This window comes from Spea bombifrons, chromosome 6 (genome assembly GCF_027358695.1).
Source record: "Spea bombifrons isolate aSpeBom1 chromosome 6, aSpeBom1.2.pri, whole genome shotgun sequence".
Taxonomy (NCBI): Eukaryota; Metazoa; Chordata; class Amphibia; order Anura; family Pelobatidae; genus Spea; species Spea bombifrons.
This window is the reverse complement of record NC_071092.1, coordinates 19,523,437-19,548,193: the sequence shown is the minus strand read 5'-3', so window position 1 is coordinate 19,548,193 and position 24,757 is coordinate 19,523,437. Positions and strand designations below refer to the sequence as shown.

Sequence of the window (24,757 nt, the reverse complement as noted above, 5' to 3'; positions counted from 1 at the left end):
TAAGCGCCTGACACTTGTCTATTGTCCCTTCCTAATTGATAAGGCCCTTCATAAATGTCCCCCTAGTGCTAATGGAGAGTCTTATACAAAAATCAAGAAAACTCTGGAAATTATAAACCATTCTTGGTTATCTGTTCACTGTTATTTGTATACGATGCTGACCAGGGGAGGGGAGGGGAGAGAGGAGAGTGACACACCTCACATTTTTGTGACAACACTGAAGAAATTACACTCTGCTACAACGTAAAGTAGTGAGTGTACAGCCTGTAACACCTGTAACAGTGTAAATTTGCTGTCCCTTTAAAAATAACTCAACACACGCCATTAATGTCTAAACCTTGGCAACAAAATGTCCAAATTGGGCACAAAGTGTCAATATTTTGTGTGGCCACCATTTCCAGCACTGCCTTAACCCTCCTGGGCATGGAGTTCACCAGAGCTTCACAGGTTTCCACTGGAGTCCCCTTCCACTCCTCCATGGCGACATCACAGAGCTGGTGGATGTTAGATACCTTGCACTCTCCCACCTTCCGTTTGAGGATGCCCCACAGATGCTCAATAGGGTTTAGGTTTGGAGACATGCTTGGCCAGTCCATCACCTTTACCATCAGCTTCTTTAACAAGGCAGTGGTCGTCTTGGAGGTGTGTTTGGTGTCGTTATGTTAGAATACTGCCCCCGAAGTATTCGAAGGGAGGGGATCATGCTCTGCTTCAGTATGTCACAGTACATGTTGGCATTCACGGTTCCATCAATGAACTGTAGCTCCCCAGTGCCGGCAGCACTCATGCAGGCCCAGACCAAGACACTCCCACTACCATGCTTGACTGTAGGCAAGACACACTTGTCTTTGTACTCCTCACCTGGTTGCCACCACACACACTTGACACGATCTGAACCAAATAAGTTTATCATTGTCTTCAGCAAACTGTTTGCGGGCTTTCTTGTGCATCATCTTTAGAAGAGGCTTCTTTTTGGGACGACAGCTGTGCAGATCAGATGCAGTGTGGGGGGTATTGGTATTCAGCCTCTGCAGCAATGCTGGCAGCACTCATACATCTATTTCCCAAAGACAACCTCTGGATATGACGCTGAGCACGTGCACTCAACTTCTTTGGGCGACCATGGCGAAGCCTGTTCTGAGTGGAATCCCAGGGACCCAAACTTAACTACAGCATTTCCATTATTTTGTCAGTAACAAAACATTCTCCCTGGGGTTATCAAATAACACATTGCACTGCAGTATTTTCTGGGAAATATATATGCAATCCACCACCATATCCACCACCATTCCCTGTCACAACACTCAAACAAGTCTGCTGGTCATCACAACTTTTGATTTCCACAACACTACCATATTACATTGATATTTCAGCTACCATTTCATCTATATTAGTGTAACAGATACAGGATTCCCATATTAGAAAGAGTATTGGGACTTCAATTTTATATTGTTGTGCAGGGGTTAAAGTGTAATATTTTGAGTTTTCATCCTCACGTTTTTAATTTGTATGTGTATTAAAGCACAATCTTGCCTACATGTTACTTCCTTAATTTCTTTACCTCTGTTGTGCATTTGCTATTGTTTTCTGTGCTGATTTTCCCTGTTTATTCCCTTTCCATTGTGTTGAGGTGCATTATTAACCCCTTCAATCCCAGGGGTTTTTGGTACCTCAAAGCCCAGTGCAATTTTGCCATTTTTGTGCTATGTCGGTTCAGCGATTATTCACTTTTCCTGTGAATAGTGTACCCATATAAACTATATATTGTTTTTTCAAGGAGAGATAGAGCTTTCTTTTGATACTATAGTCGGATGATTAGCTGAAAATTTAGAATTAGAAATTTAGTAAAAGCTAGCAAAAATTAGAAAAAAACATAAGTTTTCTTTACATTTTCCCTCTGAATCCTCACAATTAGGTAAAGAGACAGAAAATTCCATCCAGATTTATCAATTCAGGTGTCCTGATTTCAGAAATACCTAATTTACATAGAATTTTCATACTTTTCCAGCACATAAAGCCAACATACTATAAGGCGTACATTACTTTATACAAAGCCGTAAAATTTTTACATTAGGTATGATGGGACTGTAACTCTAATTTTAAACAAATAAAACAAAAACACCCACAAAGGTATATATTTCTGTAAAGCAGACAACCCAGGCTATCCTATCAGGGGTATTTGGGCATTCTACATGCAGGTATTTGGCCACCAATCACTGTCAAAGGTGGCCACAGAAAAGAGTTCCTGCGCTTTATTCAACAACGCATCTTAGTAGTTTGTAGTATTCTTAGGATTTTTTGTACAGGGTATGTGTTACGGCAGAGAAATCTATCCTAAATTGTTCAGCCGCCTCTCCTGATTATGGAAATACCCCACATGCCTAGTTTTTTTGTGGTTTTCTGGACATTACAGGGCAAAACGGGACAATGCGCGTTATAGATTCCAAACGTGAAATTTTAACATTTTGCTTTAGTAGACGTATGTTTCATTTGGGGCTGTTTAGCACCCCCCTAATTATAAATATCCCCATAAAAGTATATATTTCCGTAAAGCAGACAACCCAGAGTATCTCATCAAGAGCATTTGGACAATTTTCATGCAACCATGTGGCCGCCAATCACTGCCAAAGTCAGCCATAGCAATAATTTCATGCGCTTTTTTCGCCAACAGATCTGTGTTGCTGAGGATATTTTGCACATGGTATATGTTATGGCAGAGAAATCCAGCCTAAAGTGTTCAGCCGCCTCTCCTGATTACAGAAATACCCCACATGCCTAGTTTTTCTGTGTTTTTTTGGACATTACAGGGCACAAACGGGACAATGCGCGTTACAGATTCCAAATGTGAAATTTTTACATTTTGCTTTAGTAGACCTATGTTTCATTTGGGGTGACGCTGGCTTCTGCTGCCAGGGGGGAGTCCAGGCTGTCAAACGACAGCCTGGTCTCCCGTGCAGCGGCAGGGATGTGTCCCTGATGCTGCACGAAGGGCTAGACGCACCGGTACGTCCATAGGGGTTTCTTAGTGGGCGTTTTTTGGACGTCCCGGTACGTCTATAGGGGATTAATGAAGTTTTAATTTAGTTGATTTAACGATGAAAACAATTCTGCAAAGAAGAGTTGGCCAAAATTTCTCCACACCTTTGTGAAAGATTCTTTGCCAGTTATTGCAAACATTTAATTGCAGTTGTTGCCCCCAATTGTTTCTTTATTTTACATATCTGAAAAATACAATGACAAGAACATCACAAACTCAATTATTGAGCATATGAAAAATAAAATTATTGCAAAACAATAGTGAACCCTATTTTGACATAGAAGAGTCCTCTAAGAAGGCTTGCTACTTTAACAAGAGCTGAGACATTTTAAACGACCGCACTGCAGATCAGATGGGTACGACTTCAAATTAATAAGAAAGAAAATAGATATGAAACAAAACTTCCTATCAGTAAAATTCCTAACCTACTTTACACAGCAATTTTTGTTGAAGTTCTTTGAGCTAAGACTGGTCAAAGGCTAAACAGTTACTAATTAGCGGAGTCAAGTACAGTGCTGAAACACCAGGCACCAGCCCAGCACATATCTCCAAGTTATGTAAAATCCGTTGAGCTGAACAGGCAACATCCTCTTCATTCTGAAAAAAAAATAATACAAATCATGAATATACTAGATGTCAGGTACTAAAAAACTACAATCTGAAAATACAGAAAAATGTACATATACTAAACATTCCATCTGCACTCAATGCATACTGACGTACATCTGCAAGAGGGTCTTGTAGGATATGCAAGTGATCAAGGCAACTTTAAAACAATGGCTCTTCTGAATGGGAGTGCCGAGACATTATAACGTATTAGCTTCATTATAAAACGACCCTGATTATAAGACGACCCCCCAAAATCTGAATATTAATTTAGGAAAAAAATAAAAAGCCTGAAAATAAGATGACCCTATAGATAAAAAGTTTTACTAGTAAATATTAATTCATGTAAACTATTTTTCATATTTAAAAAAAGCTAGGATTGAGAAAAATATATTTTTTTGTTTTTATTTCCTTTTATTTGCCAACCTGCCCGCCAGTTATGCACATCTGCCCCCAGAAATGCCTTATACCCCCTATATACCACTCTGCCTCCCTGATATGCCTTATACCCCCTATATGCCACTCTGATTCTCTGATATGCCTTCAACTCCCTATATGCCACTCTGCCTCCAGAAATGCCTTAAACCCCCTTTATGCCACTCTGCCCCAAGAAATGCCTTTTAACCCCCTATATGCCACTCTGCCTCCAGAAATGCCTTATACCCCTATATGCCAGATGTGCGTAGACAACCTCCGCTGCTGCCGGCACTTTCGACGGCGCTCAGTGATAGACGTCCGGTGTAAGAGCTGGCAGCAGCTGAAGTTACCAGACAGGAGGATCCAGATCCCCAGCAGCAATGCAGGGGACCTGGATCCTCCTGTGTTATGCCCCCTCCCCCAACTTACCGGTGCTTCTGAGTCCCCGGTGCTTAGTCCGGGCAGCGTGTACACGCTGCCCGGACTAAGCACCGGGGACTCAGATGCAGGGGACCTGGATCCTCCTGTGTTATGCCCCCCCCCCAATTTACCAGTGCTTCTTAGTCCCTGGTGCTTAGTCCGGACAGCGTGTAGAGCTCTACGCGATTCGCGTAGACAACTCAAGCGGAAATTGTCTACGCGAATCGCGTAGAGCTCTACACACTGCCCGGACTAAGCACCGGGGACTCAGAAGCACCGGTAAGTTGGGGGGAGGGAGTGTTAAATGAGGAGGCATAAGGCATTTCTGGAGGCAGAGTGCTCTGTGAAATGCCTTTTAACCCCCTTAATGCCACTCTGCCTCCAGAAATGCCTTTTAACCCTCTATACGCCACTCTGCCTCCTGAAATGCCTTATACCTCCCTATACGACTCTCTGCCCCATAATATGCCTTTTAACCCCCTAAATGCCAGAGTGGCATTTAGGGGTATAAGGCAATTCTGGAGGCAGAGTGGCACATAGGGGGTCAAAAGGCATATCATGGGGCACAGTGGCATTTAGAGGGTTAAAAGGCATATCATGGGGCACAGTGGCATATAGGGGGTATAAGGCATTTCTGGGGCAGAGTGGCAAGCCTTGGTGTAGATGTGCATAACTGGGGGGGCAGGTTAAAAAAAAAGGAAATAAAAACAAGAATTTTTTTTTCTCAATCATAGCTTTTATTAACAAACAATTGTTCACATAGTTTACATGAATTAACATTTACTGGTAAAACTTTTTTCCTATAGGGTCGTCTTATATTCAGGCTTTTTCTTTTTTTCATAAATTAATATTCAGACTTTGGGGGGTCGTCTTATAATCGAGCAAATACGGTATATAAAAAAGACATTAAAAACAGGCTGGTGATTTTTTGTGGACTACTACTCCCATGGCCATTCACCAGGATGATAATGGGATTTGTATCCCTCAAAAGCAAGTGCACTAAAGGTGAAAAACTGTTGTCATTCTTGTGAAAAAGTGTTATTTTCTTCCTATTGTTTGTTTCTTTAGCATAATTCTGCAATTTAACTTAACCACATCAATTGACTAAACTTACTAAGGCGGAAAGACCTTTACGACACTATTAGGTTTTCTATTGCTATTTTTCTTTTTGTTTAGCATGCACGAGGAAAAAGATGGGACGATATAAATGCTCTTTTTCCAGAGAGTACCTCAGCAACTAAGTAAAAGTATGAGGCACAACTCTTAACAGAAGTATTGTGCTTAAAATTAAAGCAAGACTAATTTCCTATTAAAAAAAAAAAATGAAAAATTGGAAAAACACCCCACTTTTTCACTACTTGAAAAATCTTTTACAAATAAAGCTAATGAAAAAACTGCTAAATAGATTCTACTATTTGTCCTGAGCTTAGAAATTATCAGCATTTTGATGGGTTTTTTTTTGCTTTTTTCTGCAAGTTATTTGACAATAAAGTAAAAGTAACGTTTTGCTATTTCAAAACCAATCTTTTTCCAAATCTGGTCATTCTGCCTCATGTGCTATTTCGGGTAACTTTAAAGCCAGCCAATGCAATTTACCCCATCAAACCAGCTAGACACACCAAGGTATTTCAAATGCTGGTATTGGTTGTGAAATACAACCAGGTTATTGTGAGTTTTTTTTATAACTGAATTGTTCACGTTATAGGTCACATCAAAGGTGGAAAAAGTTCTGACATGATTTATCTTTGACTCATTCTTTAAAATCACAAGAACCTGACATTTTAACAGGGGTGTGTAGACTTTTTATATCCACTGTATCTTAGGTATATTGGAAATGGCATGAAAGTAGCTTTCTTGTTAACACACTAAGTAGGTTTTCCCTGCTTCCTCTAGTACCGGCCTCCTTTTATGGGGAGCATTCAGCCTCATGGCATTTAAATGTAGTACTGCCAATCTCAAACAGCAAATATTTATAAAGACATGATGCTTGATAAAATGTTAAAAGTTAGTTGTGATAGCATAGTTATCCTTCACATACGATGTGCAGGTTTACAAAAAAAATCCAAACTATTTCTGGTTCTATTATGACAAATACATATATTAGTCTTACCTGCCTTGGACTCTATATAGACTCAAGGTAAGTACAAGCTTTGGTACCAATATATCTTAACATGTTTTATATAAAGTCATCATATCCTGCAGTGTTGTACACTCAGTAAACAGGACATACCGTATTTGTTCGATTATAAGACGACCCCCCCCAAATCTGAATATTAATTTGGGGGGGGGAGCCTGAATATAAGACGACCCTGTGGGAAAAAAGTTTTACTAGTAAATATTAATTCACGTAAACTAGGTAAACAATTTTTTTTAAAATAAAAGCTATGATTGAGAAATGTAATGTTCACTATTTTTGTTCAGAGTACCACCCATGTATAGGTTTGTCAGGTTATTGGAGGGTGTAAAGTATCATCGACAAAATGCTGTTTTTTTTTTTTTAAAAGACGGCCGAAAATAATCATCCACACAGGCCCTGCTGCTTACCTATGCGTTGCTCGCACAAATAGTGTAAGCAACGACTCCTGTCCACCCAGGGGAAGCAGGAACCCAGCGGAGTGAATGTACGCCAGGTCACATGACTCTGCTCCTTTCCTGCCTCCCCTGGGCGGAACAAGAGCAATTGTTCGCACAGAGTGCAAGCAACGCAGAGGGAAGCAGCAGGGCCCCTGCGGAAGTCTGCGAGCGGCACCGGGAAATCTGCAGTTCAGGTAAGGGGGTGAGGGAAGGTGTATGAACGAGTATGCATGATTGAGGGAATTAATGTTTGTGAATGAGTAAATGAATGAATATGTGTGATGGATGTGTAAGAGGGGGAGGTTGTTAGTGATGTGCAGACCCCATACTGCTGGCAGCATCAATACACAAGGGGGCAGCTAGCCAGGTTTCAGCACGTATTGGCTGCTTGTGCATGATAGGAGCGTGATTGCTATATTAAATATATAGGATTGCTAACAATCACATTCTTATCATGCCCAGACATACCCAGATTCCAGAGTATACTGGCTGACTTGGCACGATAGGAGAACAATTTTCTGTTTCGGTCCAGAATTAAAATTTCGGTGCATCCCTAGTGAAAAGGCCACATTGGGACATAAACGTTTCAGTTTTTCATTTCGGAACGTTGACATTTGATCATCCTGTGCCCATGTCCTACTTAGCGCCCCTTTAAAGCCAGCCAATTCAATCTACCCCATCAAACCATATTTTTTGAAAACAAAAAACCCCAGGGCATTTGAAATGCTGATATTTAAACCCTTCCCATGCACCAATTCTACCATCAGCCTTCACAAAGTAGACTTTTTTTTGTATTCCCCCCCCACACACATTGTACTTCAGGTATGACTTTATAAAATGTGTCCTGAGTACATAGGTTTGTCATTTTTGGGGGCTAAAAGGCCACATTTGACCTTTTTCAAGTTGGAATTCTGACATCTGGTCCTCATTGATCGATCCCTCTTTTGAAGCAGCTGGCCTCCACCATATTGAATAAGACGAATGTGATCGTGCCTGAGAACGATCACACAAGGGCCCTGTAACTTTTTTTTTGGTGTTGCTAAATGCTTCAATATTTAAGCACTGGAGCACATCATTTGAGCAAATAAAGTGATTGTAGAGATGCTGGTGTCATGAAGCACAATCACAGAACTAGATGGGGTCCAGTGACATTATAATGTTTGCATGATAATTGTTATTGAATTTTAAAACATCTGCATGAAATCAGCATTTCATTAGGTTTTCATTCATATGTTCTATTATAGATGGAGGAAGGCTAGTTATTAACAGATCTCCAAGTCCAAGTTTGGCTTTAACCCAATGCCAATTTCTTACAAGATGTTGAAGTGCTAAACTGGTTCCTAAATTCAGTATATTCTATAGCTTTCCTAGAGGAGATCCAGAACAAAGGCTGTAATTCTTTATGAGGATATTTCTTTGGTAATTCCTCTCTATGCCATAACTCCTGTATCGCTTTATTATTTTGGGTCTGAATGGCATGTGTGAACAGAGCCGCTAATGCGTATTCCCTCACAAGAGGGAGTCCTAAAACTATTATTCTTCTTTTTTGCCATTACTTGCAATTTTAGCCTGGGTTTTTTTGATCCCCATATACATTTATTGATATATTGTTGGATTAAATCTAACCAGCTTGTGGGGACCATATGTGGGATCATCCTAAATATATAAATGTATTTAGGCAAAACATATGAATTGACCACATTTAATCTCCCCCACCATGAGATAAATAATCCTCGCCACTTTTTAAAAGAGGCATTCATGTCTTTGATTAGGGGGAGAAGGCTAATCTCCATCCAAGACTTTGGTGTTTTATTGATTCTTATTCCTAAATATGTAAGGGAATCTTTAGCCCATTTAAAACCCAATATTTCAATCTGTTGCTTTTGAATACTATCAAGATTATATGCTAGAGCTATCGATTTATCAATATTTAACTTATAATTAGATACGCTGCTATATTGATCTATCCACTTCATGATATGTTTGACTGACGTTATTGGATCCCTAACCGTGAGTAATATATCATCTGCATATAGTTTTATTTTTTGTGTTCCCTCCTTTCCACAACCCTTAATGTTTTGATCCGCTTTAATATCCCTTGCCAGTGGCTCCAAGGTTAAAACATAAAGGAGTGGAGAGAGGGGGCAGCCCTGACGCGTGCCATTAGTGAGAGAAAATAGTCATGTAGGTCTGGTAAATTATATAAAGCCCTAAAAGAGTTATTAAATGCTTGGCCTATTTCGTCTGGAGCCATATAGGTCCTACCTTTATATACTATTTTAGATATATTTTTCTTTTCTCTCTTTTTTTTTTTAACTGATTTGTTAACATTTATCAGCTTTGTTTCCTTTATAATATCTTTTGGAATTTAATGCCATTAGCACTTTATTAGTCTGTTCGATGAGCTTTGTATTTATCTTCGTTCTTAGAGCCTCGATTTTCTCTGTGTTAATTTTAGATGGAATCTGTTTATTAATTTTATTTAACTGAAATAAAGAAAAATACAAATCAGAAAGTTTAGCTTCTGCTTTTTTTTTTTTTGCCTCTGCGCCTAATTTAATAAAATGCCCCCTTATCACAGCTTTATATGTGCACCAGAGATTTGATGTGGACATTTCTTCCACATCATTTACTGCAAAGAAAAGTTGTGTTAATCTTTTAATACGTTTAATGTCTGCCATTTTTTTTTGTTAAATTATGATTTAGTCTTCAATCATTCCTTAATTTTTCTCCTACTTCATCAATATCCATTGTTACCAGATTGTGGTCTGACCATGTGATGTCATGTATTTTGGATACTAGGCCACAATCTCCCAGGATTAAATCTATTCGTGAATAAGTGGAGTGTGTCTTTGAAAAGCAAGTATAATCTTTTTCTGTTGTGTGAAATATTCTCCATACATCATAAAGAGAATGTTTTTTTAATAACGCTTGCAATCTGCGTGCTTGAGAAAAAATATTTCGGTCCATAGTTAATCCTTTACATGTCATTTTATCTAACTGGGGATCCAAGATGCAGTTAAAATCCCCCATCCATATCAATGGACCCTGTTTTATTTTTAAAGTTTTTTCCAGGAGTCTCTTGTAGAAAACAGACATTTATTTTCTCTTTCCATAGTCTATGGAGTACTAAAGCCCTTTTTTGAGGGGAATTGAGGCCTTGCGTATTTATTGTGCCGAATTTAATCAGGCCCATCAAATTTTTGATTATCATCCTTTAAATCACACATCAAATTCAATTTATATAAGAAAGACTTGGAATCAACATATATATAAAACATCATTACACATAACATAAAAAACATATACATGCAGATAGTGTATCACCAGATACCACTGCCTGCTTCCACAGTCAACCCCCATGTTGTTATTGTGGAATAATGTTGGCAATGTGAAGCCCAGAGCTAATTCCCAAAAAGGGAGGGAGAGAAAGAAAAAAATAAAAAATAAAAAAAATGTATTTATATATATATATATATTTGTTAGCATGACTTTAAGCAGTATATATTATATCTGTGCTTTGTCTTATACTCCTTCATATTATAATATATTTATTAAATCTTATAAAGTAAATGAATGTGTTTCTTAAATCTTGTGTAGTGAATTAATGTGTCTTACGTGAGTCTTATTTGTAAATTTTAGTATCCTAGGATACTTTCTGTACATTCCATCATCTTCTTAATCATTCAAAAAACTTGGTGTCAAGTAAATTAAAAATGTGTACAATTATTAATAATGTGACGTGCTACCTTATTTATATCACCTTATTAATTTGTATATTAAATTGTTAAACAATTTAAATATAATAATAAATATAAAAAGTCTTAAAAAAATAAAAATAAAGTGTGCTTAACAACGTGTCATTAAGCAGTATATATTATATCTGTGTTTTATCTTATACTCCTTCGTATTATAATATGAAAAAAAATAAAAAAAAAAATAAAGTGTGTTTAATAACGTGTCATTAAGCAGTATATATTATATCTGTGTTTTATCTTATACTCCTTCGTATTATAATATGTTTATTAAATCTTATATAGTGAATTAATGTGTTTCTTAAATCTTGTATAATAAATTAATATGTGTCCTACATAGTAGGTCTTATTTATAAGTTTTAGTATCCTAGGGTACTTTCTATGCATTCCATCATCTTCTTAATCATTTAAAAAACTTGGTGCGAAATAAAATAGAAATATGTATACTTGTTTATAACATGACGTGCTACCTTATTTGTATCACCTCATTAATTTGTATATTAAATTATTAAACAATTTAAATATAATAATAAATCTGTCTTAAGGAAAAAATCTCCCCGCCCCCCCCACCTCGTATCTAATTTTTTAAAGTTCCTTGTATGTTATGGTCTTGTAACCATTTCCTCAGGTTCTCAGGCGTGTCAAATGTCCATGTTTTGAACTCATAAGTCAAGATAATTTTCTCTACAAAAAATGAGGACGTCGCGAGGGATCTCTGGGGATAAATTGGCTGCTTTTGCTGTCCTGTGGCAACGTTCCCATATAGGAACCTGTCCTTCTTGCTTTATTCCAATACTATACTCAAGCGCTATTTTCAAATGTTCTTGAATTTGAGATGTAAGTTCTACTGATGGCAAACTTCTAATATGTTATTCCTCTTCACCCGAACTAGATCAATTCATCATGAAATCTGGATCTGATCTCTCTGTTTCAGGTTTAGAGGTTTGAGGAGAGAAGAAAGACAATCTTTTGTCTGGTCTATCCTTATTTTCATCTCTCTTTTCTCCCTTTGAGGCTTTTTCAGTTATCCTTTTTGTCGCCATCGTTTTTTCTTCTTAGGTATTCTCTTATGCTTTGATTTCTGTTTTTTCAGAGCATATTTATTTTAATCTTTACTTGGAATACAATTATTACAAGACTTATTACTTGCAGGAAAGTCAACACACTCCTTTTATCCCTTACCAATAAGGTGAAAATGCCTTCTTAAGATACCTTACAGTTCAATTTCATAAAGTAATCTTTAGATGTATGTAACAGTATGTCTAGAAAATATATATACCGTATTTGCTCGATTATAAGACAAGGTTTTTTCCAGAGCAAATGCTCTGAAAAATAACCCTCGTCTTATAATCAGGGTCGTCTTATAATCAGACCTCAAATAGGTCTGATTATGAGACTAAGATCCAGATCCCCCGCAGCGATGCAGAGGACCTGGATCCTCCTGTGTTAACCCCCCCCCAACTTACCGGTGCTTCTGAGTCCCCGGTGCTTAGTCCGGGCTGCGTGTAGAGCTCTACGCGATACAATCGCGTAGAGCTCTACACGCTTCCCGGACTAAGCACTGGGGACCCAGATGCAGGGGACCTGGATCCTCTTGTGTTAACACCCGACCCGACTTACCGGTGCATCTGAGTCCCTGGTGCTTAGTCCAGGCTGTGTGTAGAGCTCTACGCGATACAATCGCGTAGAGCTCTACACGATACAATCGCGTAGAACTCTACACGCTGCCCGGACTAAGCACCGGGGACTCAGATGCACCGGTAAGTTGGAGGGGGGGCATAACACAGGAGGATGCAGGGGACCTGCATCCTCCTGTGTTATGCCCCCCCCCTCCAACTTACCGGTGCTTCTGACTCCCCAGTGCTTAGTCCGGGCAGCGTGTAGAGCTCTACGCGATTCGCGTGGAGCTCTACATGCTGCCCGGACTAAGCACCTGGGGCTCAGATGCAGGGGACCTGGACCCTCCTGTGTTATGCGCCCCCCCAACTCAGAAGCACCGGTAAGTTTGGAGGAGGGAGAGGGAGTGTTAAATGGGGGGTGTAAGGCATTTGTGGAGGCAGAGTGCTCTGTGAAATGCCTTTTAACCCCTTTAATGCCACTCTGCCTCCTGAAATGCCTTAAACCTCCCTATATGCCACTTTTCCCCATAATATGCCTTTTAACCCTCTAAGTGCCAGAGTGACATACAGGGTTAAAAGGCATATCATGGGGCACAGTGGCATATAGGGTTAAAAGGCATATCATGGGGCACAGTGGCATTTAGAGGGTTAAAAGGCATATCATGGGGCACAGTGGCATATAGGAGGTATAAGGCACTTCTGGGGCAGATGTGCATAACTGGGGGGCAGGTTGGAAAATAGAAGGAAATAAAACCAAAATATTCTTCTCAAGCATAGCTTTTATTAAAAAAATTGTTTAAATGAATTAACATTTACTGGTAAAACTTTTTTCCTATAGGGTCGTCTTATATTCAGGCTTTTTCTTTTTTTCCTAAATTAATATTAAGATTTGGGGGTCGTCTTATAATCAGGGTCATCTTATAATCGAGCAAATACGGTATATCCGTATGGTTAAACAGAACATATAGTTAGTGCTTGTAATTTTATCCTGATTGAGCCTTCTTGAAATATACTCGAAATTCATACACAAAAATGCGTATTGTAAAATGTCTAAGACATTCGTAGATCCATATAGTCGGCTTCAACGGTCAACTCTTCTTTAGAATATATATATATATATATATATATATATATATATATATATATATATATATATATATATATATATATATATAAAAAAACACATATAAATATGATTCTAAGAGTCTATATAGCTGTATCTTTGAGCAATCTTAAGATTTGAGCATATAAATTTATATTAATAGTGTCTTCTTAGTATAACTTAAATTTCAAGTTCATGAGATAGTCTTGAGGAGATGTATATCAGAGATTTTAGTATGCACATATATCCCTTAGTTATACTACCATATAATAGATGTATCCTTGAACAATCTTAGGATTTGAGCATATATATTTATATTAGAAGTATCTTCTTAGCATAACTTAAATTTCAAGTTCAGATCATCTTGAGGAGGTGTATATCGGAGAGATTTTAATATGCACATATATCCATTAGTTATACTACCATATAATAGCTGTAACCTTGAGCAATCTCAAGATTTGAGCATATAAAATTATATTAGAGGTATCTTCTTAGTATAACTTAAATTTCAAGTTCATAAGATAGTCTTGAGAAGATGTATATCAGAGATTTTAGTATGCACATATATCCGTTAGTTATACTGCCATTTAGTAGCTGTATCCTTGAGCAATCTTGAGATTTGACCATATGAATTTATATTAGGAGTATCTTCTTAGTATAACTTAAATTTCAAGTTCATAGGATAGTCTTGAGAAGGTGTATATCAGAGATTTTAGTATGCACATATATCCATTAGTTATACTACCATATATCTGTATCTTTGAGCAATCTTGAGATTTGAGCATATAAATTTATATTAGGAGTATCTTCTTAGTATAACTTAATTTTCAAGTTCATAAATTTCAAGTTCATAAGATAGTCTTGAAGAGGTGTATATCAGAGATTTTAATATGCACATGTCCATTAGTTATACTACCATATTAATTTGAACACATAATTTGTTGAAAGAATTTGAGAACTTATCTGGAGTGAAGTATCGCCTCCACAGTCATATGTCCGGCTATATTCATAATTTGGTGCATGGGTTGTATCTTTAAAGGTCCCGTCAGCATCTCTCTGATGTCAGCTTGCTCCTGTGTACTACGCCGTCTCCTCCGGGAGTCAGCAGCTTGCCATCTCCCTGGGGGCCACCATCGAACCGCCAACAAACCTCCAAAAAAGCCTCCAGGGCCTTCAGAGCACGTCAGGCCGCCACAGCCGCTAGCCTCGAGACGGCATATACCGCGAACGTAGCCTCAAGGGAGGTAGATCTTAAGCTGCCGCCTCGCCGCTCGTTCCTCCCAAATACCCAACAGCGGTGCCGGCACAGACCTGATTTAAGTGCCGGTTTAATACCGGCGGAGTATACCGCTGAGGTAGGGTTGGGTTTCATGCCCTGGGCTTCACGGCGCCGCGTGCTATGTCATCGCCCCCCCCCCCTCAATATCAAAGTAATCTTTGATATGGAATAAATGTATTCACTTGATACTAAAATTTCCAAATCTAATCTTCACTTGTTCAATATGTATTTAGTTGATCTTAAGTTAATAAAAAATGTAAAAAAGTTTAAGTCAAAGAATATTCTTACATCGAGCTGACAGAGGAGAAGGGTGGTTAGATGCTTGTCTGCCAACTTCTTCACTACAGAAATATCCACCATACAGGATTTAACATCTGCACCTAAAAAGGAATGTTAAAGTAGATGATCTATAAGAATTATGCAAAGTACAAGTAATGTGTACTAAACGTTTCAGTTCATGCATAACGCTATTACGGTATATAATTAAATTAGATTTACTGTTCCATTGTTAAACTAATTTTTAGTTCCAATTTTAACATCTGTGAGTTTCAGTCCAAGTGGTCAAACAGTTGAATATTAAAAGTAAACAAAAAACAAACAAAAACACTTCTATATATATTATATATATCTATATATATTCCTATATAAAGGAATGGATATGGTCTGGTTGCAGGTTAGGACATTGTGGTCAAAACCAAGGGAGTGTTGCAAAGTTGGAAAAGAGAATTTTAATTTGGAGAGAGAACACAAGACGAGGTGAGAGACAACAGTTAAGAGGTAGCAGAAGAGTGCGCAGTGAGCAAGTTAGCGCCACATGCATGGCTAAATGAGAAGAGACAAATATAGACAAATATAGTGAACTTCTAAAGAAGAGAGAATTAGTGGTGGTATATACTGAACGGTAAACTAGTAAGAGAAAAGGATACCAACATTACCAAAGTATATCCAGGTCTAGTCTAAATAATGCTGGTCCTGCCACAGGCTTCTACTGATCTCAGCTGTCATGAGGTTAACTTTTAAACAGTATATTTCCTTAAGAATTACACTAATAAAAAAGCATGTAGTACAAGCAGTTTTAATATTTTTTTTCTGTGATTATGCCACCAACAATGACTCTGGACAAAATGCTGAGATGTCATGTACTGGCTTTGCTTCTTAAGGACACATCCGTTTTACACTTGATGCTAGAGTTTTAAGCATTTTTGGTTTTGTTTCAACTGTAGTTTTCCTTCTCTCATTTAGTATACCCACACAAACCATATTTTTCTTCAAAAAACATTTATATACACTATCATTTAGCATGAATTACCATTAGCATGAAAAAGTGGTCAATAAATTGAAAAATAACATTTGTCCACAATTTAACCCATTATACATTATACACACAGCGCAAACAGAAACAAATCTCAAAATACATTTACTTTAATCTAGTTTGGACACACCTCATTTGCCTAAGATTTTAAACTATTTAGTAATTACAGGTCAAACATGGAAAGCTATTAATTTCTGCTTCCAAAGTAAAGGTTTATACAATTTGATATGCTCTGTATTGAGCCCTGCCAACAGCGACAGACTTCAAAACTATTCAGCAAAGTATATGTTTTAAAAAAAAATGTATTTTACCCAAGGTATATCATTACCGGCATTTTACTGCCAATATCTGCAAAACATTGCAGAAATATTTTGTTTTTTTCCCCCCCATTTTTCATAAAAACATTCTGGATACATTGAAGAAAAACTCAATTGCATTCACCATTATTGCCTGGATACAGCTATGTCCCACATGCACAGATAAATCATGTTTCTGGGGTGTTAAAGTGTTTCTATCGGATTATGCTCATTTTGATTTTTAAACTTGGATTTCTACAGAAGACAACCCAGTATACACTCACTGGCCGCTTTATCAGGTACACCTTGCTAGTACCGGGTTGGACCCCTTTTTGCCTTCATTCTTCATGGCATACTTTCTACAAGGTGCTGGAAACATTCCTCCATAATCTTGGTTCATATGGACATGATGGCATCATGCAGTTGTTGCAGATTTGTTAGCTGCACATCCATGATGCGAATCTCCTGTTCCACCACATCCCAAAGGTGCTCGATTGGATCGAGATCTGGTGACTGTGGAGGCCACTGGAGTACAATGGCATATTGTCATGTTCAAGAAACCAGTCAGATGATGTGAGCTTTGTGACCTGGTGCATTATCCTGCTGGAAGTAGCCATCAAAACATCGGTACGATTACATCACAGGGCACCACTCCTCGCACCTCTCCACCAGGCTACTGGCAGGAGGAGGGCCGTGCTTCCTGCCAGGGGAACCGATGGTGATTCGGGTTCCGCATCGTCTGTAAGCGTCCGTAGAGTTAGCTTTTCTCAACTACCGGACAATTCAGAGACTTCCAGGTTTTGACCGGCCTTTAAACGATTCATTTTTGGTATCATCTTCCAGGAAAGCATTTTAAAGGCCATCAGCAGCACTTTCCACAGACAGGTGCTTTCCTAGTCTACTGAGCAGGGCTGATTGTGGACAGCCTGCAGGGGATAAATCCATTTCACCCCCTTTATCATCAGCATTTTGCACGATAATCCCTAAAATGTGTCGCAACAAAAAGCTGCCTACGGAACCCCCTACCCCGAGCAGCCGCTCCTGCGGTATTTCTACCTCGCTCCGGGAGTATTTTCGCACTCCAGCCGACCTCGCATCACACTCAGCGGGATCCCCCTGCCAGTTCTTCCTCCCTTGAGGATGGCGCTCCTGCACCTCAACATTCACAACAACCTTCGCTCCAGAAGTGCTGCAATTGTTTTCCTCGGCTCCATGGAGCAACAATTTCTCTACTCTGATCCTGGAGCTCAAACAAGGGGTCAGTGACGAGGTATCTGCGCTGTGCACTGACCTGACATCACTGGAACGCCGAGTGGTAGCACACCTGCCTTCTGCACAGGGCCTCAATTGGGGTGACCACATGGTCTGACCACACTCCCGTGAGTCTACTGGTAGACTTGCCTCTTATTCATCCTTCAGGCCGCTCCTGGTGACTGAACGAATCTATCCTTTCCGATGATGCTACCAAAAGTGAAATGGCCCAGGTTTTAACACATTATTTCCAGGAAAATTTGCCATCTTATACCCTGGGTCTTACAATATGGGAGGCTCACTTTAAAGACCCTCTAGGCCACCATTTCGTAAGTGCTTTCAACTCCATTACGGAGGGCAGGCGCTTTCATACTCATACCATGTCGGCATCAATCTCGCTTATCCCTAAGGATGGTAAGGATCCCGAGCACTGTGGCTGTTGCCGTCCTATCTCGCCTCTTAATTCAGACCTCAAACTTTTTGAGAAAGTTCTTGCTAACCGGCTTATGCCGCTTCTACGTAAACTCATTCACCCTGACCAAACAGGGTTTGTCCCAGGCCGTGAGGCTCAAGATAGCACCATACGTGCTCTCAGTCTGTTGCATTTTGCGAAGCATACGACATGTCCCACTATCTTTCTATCCACAGAAGCCGAGAAAGCGTTCAACAGGCTGGATTGGTCGTTCCTGTTTGCTACCTTGCGGCAGATGGGGTTTGGTCCGGGCTTTCTAGCATGGGTTTGATCGCTTTATACATCTCCTACAGCGAGGATCTGCATAAATGGTTCTCTATTTGACCCCTTCACCATATCAAACGGAATGCGCCAGTGCTGCCCCTTGTCCCCACTACTTTTCGTGCTCTCATTAGAACCTCTCATGCAAGCTATACGGTTGAATCCTGACATTTGAGGCCTGAAGGTTGGGCAGACCCATCATAAAATCCTGGGATACGCAGAGGACCTTTTGTTTTCGGTCTCGCAGCCCAGAACCTCGTTACCGATTATTCTTAAAGAACTTGCTGATTATGGAGAACTCTCCAACTTCAAAATTAACTTCCATAAGCGGTCAAGACTCATGGTCTCCTGGTTGGGCAGAGTCAATGTCGTCAAGATGAATACCATGCCTCGCCTCTCTTTCAGACCATTCCTATCCATGTCCCGCCCTCTTTCTTCACCCCGATCCACTCTGCCATTATCCTTCTTGTATGGGGGGGGCACATCCCTCGCATAAAATACAGTACCCTGATCCACCCTAAATTGAAGGGAGGCCTTGCACTGCCCTGCCCTACTATAGGGCTTGTCATCTGTTGCGCATTCTGGAATGGGTGCAGGGTTTGCCTCAGAAACAATGGATTGGGGTGGATAGTGGCCTTCTGGGTTTCTCAGTTGGGTCGTTTCCCCGCTAGAACCCGCTCTTTAGCCCACCCATTCATCCGGGCCACATTGCAAGTATAGCACTCACTACTGAGGAGCACATCTTTATCTACTGTCTCATCTCCACTTACCCTGGTTAGGGACAACCCTAAGGAGCAGTGGGACAAAGTTTGTATCCTGACTCACCGTTGCTCTCTGAATAACTGAGATCAGGAAATGTCTTATAAGCTGTAAGGTATCGACCCTTGGAGGTGGCTTCACGCTACAATCCTGCTGTTGCAGACTCCTGTTGGAGATGTGGGCTTTCTCCCGGCTCCCTGATCCACCTGTGGTGGCACTGTCCACGAATTGTCCCATATTGGCAAGCTATCCATAAGCGGGTTACGACCCTCACAGACAGGGAAATCCCCTTCACAACAACAACAAGTAGTTATATAGCGCTTTTCTCCCGGTGGGACTCAAAGCACTTTACAGGTATATGCATACAAGAAAAAGTGAATTAGCTGAAGGATTGGGAGAAAAGATGGGTTTTAAGTGCAGTATCTTCTCAAGATGTTTGATAAAAGTCAGAATGCACTTACAGGATTGCAGAAATGCTCAAACTCTTCAAAATAGAAAGTCCGGTGGTAGAGGGAAAAACTGCTCCTCCTCTCTACTTCTCTCAACGCGTTTCACCTTCTATGGCTTCCTCAGGAGAAAAGTATTTTCAAATTTCAGTCCGTGGTAGGTTTCATGATGTCCGTAGCGGTCTTCCGTCTATTTATAAGTCCTATGTCTCATTGTTCCATCGTAACTTCCGGGTGCGTCTTCTGTGCGTCTTTACGTTGTTTTCGGCGTCTCCAGGCAACCTGCGTCGTCTCCACGCGACCGGGACGCCACAGTATTCAGTGATGTTTCAAGAGGACCTCCCCGTGGGCGTGTACTCTGCTTCCCCTCATCGTTACATGTGTTCCAGCTGTCATCATGACTCGCGTAACCGGCATCAGCAAATCTCTGTCCGGTACTCGTTTGTGGTGCATTGGTAGAGGGGAGAAGATGTAATATATCAGAAAGTCATTTCAGGGGGGAAATGTATAGTTATAATAAGACGGATGTGGAAGTGGTATAGTATAGGAATAGGACACGAGAAAAAAATCAAGAGAGAAATATTTACTTATGTGGAGTATAGACTATAGTAGATAATGTGCAGTAAAGGAGACATCCCATCTATATTTTTATGATTAAAAATATTGATGATTTCTTTGGAATCAATTTTCTTAGAGATGTGCATGATTTAAGATTTATATTTATAATTTTAGAGTTCATGATTTGGAGATACAGAGAGATGTAGTTATAATGTGTATGTGTGTGGATAGTATATATATAAGTTACCAACTAATTCTTAAAATATTAATCCTAAAGAATATTATAAAGGTGATATAATAAAAATATATATTATATATTATAGATGCCCTTAAAAATGAATTAATACAATCTAAAAGGATACTTAAAAATTCCTAATTATAAATATAATGGATAATGAATTATTTAATTAATACGGTATATTCTAATCCCATAATTATGAAATAAAAAATATAGTAAAAATCTAACAGTGATAAATCCATTATAAATAAATATATTCAATAAATTAATTTACATACAAAAAAAATAAATTAAAAATATATTAACCCCTTAAGGACAATGGGCGGTCCCTAAACCCATTGAAAACAATGCATTTTGAGCCCGTACATGTACGGGCTTTGTCATTAAGGGGTTAAAAATAGATATTATACTGATAAAATACTCTATGTTGCTGATCAATCCATAAAGGTGAGTATGTCTAATTCGGTGTTAAGCCCCCCCTTTTTATAAGTCTGAAATTTAAAAATCCATTCTGTCTCTTTTTTAGATAAAACCGAATTTATATCTCCTCCTCTCCAGTGTGTGGTTACCAGGTCTATACCCAGGATTTTAAATTCCGGTAGGGAGAATTTTTTACATGTATTACAGTGTCTGGGTACACTGTGTTTTATGTTCATATTACGTATTCCTCCTAAATGCTCTAATATTCTGACCTTCAATTCTCTTGTGGTGCGGCCAATGTAATGTTTCCCACATTAGCATTCTAATAGATATACCACATTCTTGGTGTTGCAGTTGATGAAATCTTTAATCTGATATTCCCTCCCTGTATTAGTGCATTTAAAAGTTGTTATCCTGTTTTGTTGTGCTTTACATGTTTTACACACTTTGCATCTCCCACACCGATGGAAACCCGGGGGATTTATCTGCTAAAAAATGTTGATGGTCCTTCTTTCTTTCTAAAAATGGGAGGGCACTTGGCGCTACAATGGTCTTTAAATTGGCTAGCTTTTTGTAAATAATTTTGGGGCTTTCTGATAAGTGATTCTGTAGAATGCCATCTTCCCTTAGTATAGGCCAACATCTGTTCAGTGCCTTTTTAATTTTGGGTGCCTTATCGTTGTATTGTGTGAGGAATGAGAAATCAAAACCATCTTTATTTCTCTGTTTCTTGTTATTCATAAAGTCCTCTCTTTTTTTTTTTATCTTGTATTGATTTTAAACTATTTGTTAAGAGGTCTTGTGGGTAATTCCTTTCCTTAAATTTATTCAGCAGGTGGTGGCTCTGGATCATAAAGTCGTCTTCGTTGGTACAATTTCTGCGGATTCTAGTGACTTGTCCTTTCGGTATATTTTTAAGCCAACTAGGATGATGACGACTTGAAAAATCAATAAAACCATTCCCGTCTGTGGGTTTAAAAAAAATCTTTGTATGTATCCTGTTATTTTCAATAAAAAGGGTGAGATCTAAAAAGTCTGTTTGTTGTTTGTTTATACACGATGTGAACGTAAGGTTGTATTTGTTGTGGTTAATATATGTTAAAAAATTTATGTAGTTCTTCCACTTCTCCCTGCCAAATGATAAGTACGTCATCTATGTATCTTTTCCAGAGAACCAGATTCGCACCGAACGGGTTGTTAGTTACAATGTATTTGGCTTCCCAATCTGCTACATAGAGATTGGCATAGCTCGGCGCGAATCTGGTTCCCATGGCTGTACCACATGTCTGTAAGTAAAAGTTCTCGTTAAAAGAAATAAACACACAGTTTATTGTGTACCCCTTGAGGTTGGATTATACTTATGTGCCACTGAATCTGCCACTGGCTGACAACATATATAGGAGCTGTTGCTCCAGCCTTGTGCAGTGCCTGGTCACTGCTTGATGTAGGGGAAACCCCCCTTATTATAAGGGACAGGCTCTGACCTGATTCCCAGCCCTTTGAGTGACCCTCTTTGGTGCCACCGGATGACCCCCGCAACTGTCTGATCTCACTGATCTATTTTCTATACGATTGCAGATACGGGATAAAACGACCCATCATGTCTGAGTCAGATCTTCCCATGTCATCGGCCCTCCAAGCATGGCTGAAGGCTGCATTACACGAATCCCTTCCAACAGCCCTGGCTGCCTTGGATCATACCACCCCTTCCCAGGCGGCGCCGCCTTCCATCAGCCGGCCTTCAAGAGAAGGGATGTCGGACTCTGAGGAGTCGCAACCTGCAGCCGAGCCAATTCACCCATGTAAGCGTCAGTGGGCCGAGGGTGAGGTGTCCCGTAAGGGCAAGGCCCCCCTGAAGAGGTCTAAAGCCCCGCTTCTTGACCACTCACAACCATCTTCACACCCAGTGGAAGCTAAGGATCTGGCGGGGGATTATGAAATTGTGGACGAGTGTCCGGCTGAGACATCCAGACCGTCTTCCCCAACGGCCGGCCCTTCTTACATCAGGGAAACGGTCACGGACTCCCAGCCCTCTACTTCGGTGGAAGCGGATATCCTGGACGCGGCTGGTCTGCCCATGTTTGATCCTCGCACCCTTAGGCACCCGAGGTCTTCTGAGTGGGCTCCTGCATCACACATTGCGGAATTTCTCCGTTTTTGGCTTCGGCGCCCGTTGGAGAAGGAGGCTCGTCAGAAGCTGCGCGCGGAATGCCCTAGGCCTACAGTCCCGGACAAGGTGGCGAACACTCCCGAGTTTGACAGCTCGTTTGTCACTTTCATGACCAGGAACGGGAAGGACCCACGTAAGGGTCTCGAACAGGGTCTTCGTGCTGCGCAGGGCAAACTGTTGGACGTGACAGGCCCCCTCACTCAGGTCCTCTCCATGGCGGATGACGCTTTGACTGATGGCGCCCAGTTGGATCTTTACCTGGTTAGGGAGTGGGCGCAACGCGCCGTATGTCTTCTAGGCGACGCTAATGCTGCCATCTCTGCAGAGAGGAGGAAGGCGGCTCTTTACAAGTTGGACAGTAAGCTGGCGGAGCTGGCTACTAAGGAGCTGGGCCCAGAGGCAAAAGGTCTGCTGTTTGGGGACAAGTTCCTGAAGGAACTCAATCAACACGTTACTATATTCACGTCCCTGAATAAGGCTCAGTCTTCACTGCGCAAAGTGTTCCGCGGCGGGGACCGTTTTTTATCCCGGGCTGGTCGACAGAGGGGCCGAGTCACCAGCAGGGCCGCCTTCCGCGGCAACAGGCCCCAGTTTCCGGAAAGTTCGGCGGCACAACGCTACCAATATCGAAGCCCGGTCTTCAGAGGCTCGTCCAGAGGCAGAGGGACATCCTCCTCCTTCGGGGCCATAAGTCAGGTAAGGACTTTTATTTCTCTTCCTTATATTCCTGTAGCGGGCAGACTTGTTCATTTCCTTCATTGTTGGGAAAATTTAACTCAGGATCCTTGGATCCTTCAATGTGTCGGAGGGTTTCGCATAGACTTTGCTTCCCATCCTTATCAGGACAGGGCCCCTTCCCCTATCCGTATGTCACGGGACACCCAAGCTGCGGTTCATGCAGAGCTTTTTTCCCTTCGGGAGAAACGCGCGATCGGGCGGGCCCCGGGTGTGCCGGTCTTCGCCAGCAACATCTTCCTTGTCAAGAAAAAGACTGGAGACTTCTGCCTGGTGATAAATTTACGAGCGCTGAACGCCCACGTTGCTTACCATCACTTCAAGATGGAAGGGATCCATCTTCTGCGGGATCTACTGAGAGACGGGGATTGGTTCACTCGCTTGGACCTGAAGGATGCGTACCTTACAGTCCCGATTCACGCAGAAGACAGACGTTTCCTCCCATTCTGGTGGCAAGACGAGCTCTGGCAGTTCACCTGCCTTCCCTTTGGCCTCAGTTCGGCTCCGTGGTGTTTCACCAAGCTCCTCAAACCGGTTATGTAGTTTCTGCGCGAACGCGGAGTGAGGTCCATCATCTATCTGGACGACGTGCTCCTGATGGCCCAAGATCGGGGAACCCTGATGAAGGACACCCAGCTTACCATTCATCTGTTCCAGTCCCTGGGATTCATTGTCAACGAGGCCAAGTCAGAGCTTTCTCCTACTCACTCGATCCAGTTCCTTGGATTCCTCGTAGACTCGGTGGAGGCGGTTTTGAAACTACCGACGTCAAAGATCGTGGCTATCAAAAAGAACATCCGTCGCCTCCTACAGTCCAACGTTGTCTCCCTGAGGGACTTGGCACGCATGCTGGGGTTGCTGTCCGCATCCATTCAGGCGGTGTTTCCGGGTCCGCTGCACTACCGAGCCATGCAACGTCTCAAGACGTCCTACCTGCGAAGGTCCACTTCAACCCATCCGATTGACCGACGAGGTGCGCGTAGAGCTTCACTGGTGGCTTCGGCACATGGAAGCTTGGAATGGCCGTGCC

General features: G+C 40.8%; 1 protein-coding gene across 1 annotated transcript in view; it reads right to left on the bottom strand.

Annotated features, from left to right (window-relative positions):
• Positions 1–3,187: 3,187 nt before the first annotated feature.
• Positions 3,188–24,757, bottom strand: part of CENPM (centromere protein M) — a 124,041-nt gene continuing 102,471 nt past the window's right edge. Inside the window, exons 5-6 of the mRNA XM_053469099.1 lie at positions 15,098–15,189; positions 3,188–3,634 (exon numbers count right to left, since the gene is read on the bottom strand). Coding sequence (XP_053325074.1) covers positions 3,500–3,634; positions 15,098–15,189 — 227 coding nt within the window. The 3' untranslated portion in view covers positions 3,188–3,499. The remainder of the gene's footprint in view (positions 3,635–15,097; positions 15,190–24,757) is intronic.